Raw genomic sequence first — 3,021 nt, 5'->3', positions numbered from 1 at the left:
AGGAACTCATTTCTAATGAGAAACAAATTACTTGAGGAACCTAGAGTACATACACATATTTCAAGAAATACTACATTTGACAGTAAATTATGCTAGCTAAACAGATACAGAACTATCAAGACCAGAACATAATTGCAAACAAATATGTAGGAAAGTTTACCCCAGCATCCCAGTGCTGTCACTTGGTTCTTATGCAGAGCTCTGGGCTGAGTTGAACTGGAAGGGTGAGACAGGGCACCAGACCCGACATGATTACCATCTCAGCCCGTACAGCCAAGTGTTGCCCAGGTACCTCGTTAACCTGCAGTTCATTAGCAAAGGGCTATGTAAGCTGTACATGTATAAGGATTCAAACATCTTCCTGCTCTACAATCAAAAAAGCAATGATGCTAACTCCCACCTTCGGCTTAGGACAGCCTAAGTACTGCATCCTACCGAAACTGCTAGCATTGCGAAGGGGAGGGTGTTCCCAAGAGGAGCAGGCTGGCTGATGTCAGGTTTTTCAGGGAAGAGCGTGGGTTTGCTTTCCCACCCTGTCCCCCTTTCTTCAAGCCATCGATAAACTTCAAAGGTTATGTTTTTAATATGCCGTGACTTTGCATGGCATTACTGAACACAGATCGTATGGTCCAGTAGAATAAACATGCAGTTCTTGGGAGGAAAATATCCAGGCATCCAGCAAGCTGCTGGATCTGAAATTACGTGCTAAATATCAGGAGGTAAATTAAAAACTTTGTGTGTGATCATTTTTATGCTCATATCACAATATTCATTAGTTACCAGGAAAACTTTTAACTGCAGATACCATGCTTGAAAATATTATAATAGAGAAGACAGTAAGGAACCATCAGCGTGGTAATAAAATCTTAAGCGTACCTGATGCTTCCAACTACAATATTTTGGTTTTGAGAATCCCAAAGCATTTCAAAGGCGGTTAATCAGAGCACCCTCACCACAGCCCCGGAGGCAATTTTCCTATCTGTTCCAGAGAACAAACGGCGGAGCAGGAAGGTGTAATCACCGGTGCAACGTTTGCCCAGACAGAAATGGTTTCCAAACATCTCAACTTTCTATCCCTCACTGTAAAGATTAGACTCCTAAATACTGTCTGATGTTTGATATCTTCTTTTCTTTTAGCAGCAAACCACCTTTCTAGCCTTCCTGATTGTCAGCATTGCTTTGATACAAAATACATGGTTCTTCTCTTACATTAAGTGATTATCTTGGGGATAAAATCAGGAAATTCCCTCATTTTCTTCAGAACACAGGAAACAAGGGAACATTAAGATTTAATTTCACCTCATCAGTAGTCTACAAGGCTGATAAGAAAGAGTCTGTAAGGTTGCTACTCCAGTCTTCAGAAGCTCTTAGCCACATTAAAAAAAAACAAGGTCTTTTATTATAATTAACCATCTTTTATTAAAGCTTTCCCTTATTTTCCTTTCTTTGCTTCTTTCCCCCTCATAGTTTTTACATCTTCTTTCATTCCTCCCTTTGATGTTTGCATGCTTGTCATACTTTTATTGAAAACATTTTGCACTACTCATTCCCACCCCATCTCCCCCCGTTTTAGAGGACCACATTTTTCCTGGGTCTGACTTTGCCTCTGCCCTCTACAGCTCAGTGAGAGCCATAGGGAACATACGCTCTGGTGACAGCGTTCATTACAAAGTGGCGCATGTACAAAACACCTTCCATCTCTCCCATTTCTTTTGTCTCTCACCTACACAGGGAATGTAACCTGTTCCCCTTGATGTGAAGATTTATTCAGGACTTATTAAAAAAAAAAATTGAATCTGTCCTTTCAATTGTATACTTAGTGCAACTATCAACGTTACCGTTAAAAGGAAGATAACATAAGAGTGGCACCTTCTTTACTTACATACGTCTAAAGACTCATCTGAATCATCAGGGCAATCGGGCTCTCCATCACACAGCCAGTGCTGGGAGACACAAGTCGCACGATCACGACACAGAAACTCTCCTACGTCACATAACTGATGTTCTTCTGAAAATGAGAATGTGTTAGAATGCAATGATTAAACATGAAGGAAAATAAAGTGGCACAATGAAAATGAAAGGTGAAAATATAGGGATTCTGAAATCAGAAATCAAAGCAAATGACAGAAACAATGTGAAGTAACAATTTAATGATATCTTTAATGCTCTTACTTAGGCTGTAGAGCCCTAACATCCAGTTGCAGTGTTCCAGTGGGAGCATCCCATAACCCTTCTAACCAGACACAAACAGCATTAGCATAAACTACCTCTATGAAAGAGAATTTTAAGATTTTTTTTTTTTCCTCTGTTTCACCATGAAGTAAATTTGCTCACTAGATAGAAATCAACAAGCTTTAATTTCATATTATCAGCAGGGAGGTACCCCATACTTGAAAATCGCAGTTTCAAGTAATTAAATTTCCAAGGATGTATTTTTGTAAGCAAAGGCCTTTTTCAATAAACACATATATTTTTTTACTATTTCTTTAGGTGCAAATTTTAAACGTAGGCCAATCCTATCTCAGGCTTATATAAAAATGATTTTATATTTCACGTGACAAAGTTGCAAACAGAGGATTTAGTCACTTACGGTCAACACTGAGGCACCTTGAAAACAACAGCCTCAAACTATCCCAAACTATCTGCTGGATTCAACCACCAAAGTCTGATGTCCTCAAGATCTAGAGTTAATTAACTTAAGACTATTCAATCATTAATGTAAAACTATTCTAACATTAATTAAAGCTCACAAACCCTCTGTGCAATACATTATACGCATTTTATCAATGTATAAGTTGCAGTAGTGCCTTCCACATTGCAGATTGCTGGGAAAGGGTTTCTCGAGTATTCTTACACTGATACAAGTGAGAAATAACTTCACTGGAGTCAATACGGTTACAAAGACATAAACCCAGGTATAAATAAGAAGAGAATTGTTCCACTTGTACATCCATCCATTGGGTTAGTTCACACCAAAAGCCAATGGATGCTGTTATTTTTTGCTTATCAGTATCAGCACGC

At 38.8% G+C, this 3,021-nt stretch overlaps 1 protein-coding gene across 1 annotated transcript in view; it reads right to left on the bottom strand.

Moving 5' to 3' along the window:
* LRP1B (low density lipoprotein receptor-related protein 1B) overlaps positions 1-3,021 on the bottom strand; it is a 615,617-nt gene that overhangs the window by 591,092 nt on the left and 21,504 nt on the right. Inside the window, exon 3 of the mRNA XM_009891709.1 lies at positions 1,883-2,008. Within this exon, the coding sequence (XP_009890011.1) occupies positions 1,883-2,008 (126 nt within the window). The remainder of the gene's footprint in view (positions 1-1,882; positions 2,009-3,021) is intronic.

The sequence above is a fragment of the Charadrius vociferus genome, unplaced genomic scaffold (assembly GCF_000708025.1).
Source record: "Charadrius vociferus isolate BGI_N301 unplaced genomic scaffold, ASM70802v2 scaffold109, whole genome shotgun sequence".
Classification (NCBI taxonomy): domain Eukaryota; kingdom Metazoa; phylum Chordata; class Aves; order Charadriiformes; family Charadriidae; genus Charadrius; species Charadrius vociferus.
The sequence above is the reverse complement of the archived record's forward strand: the minus strand, read 5'-3'. Positions and strand labels throughout refer to the sequence as shown.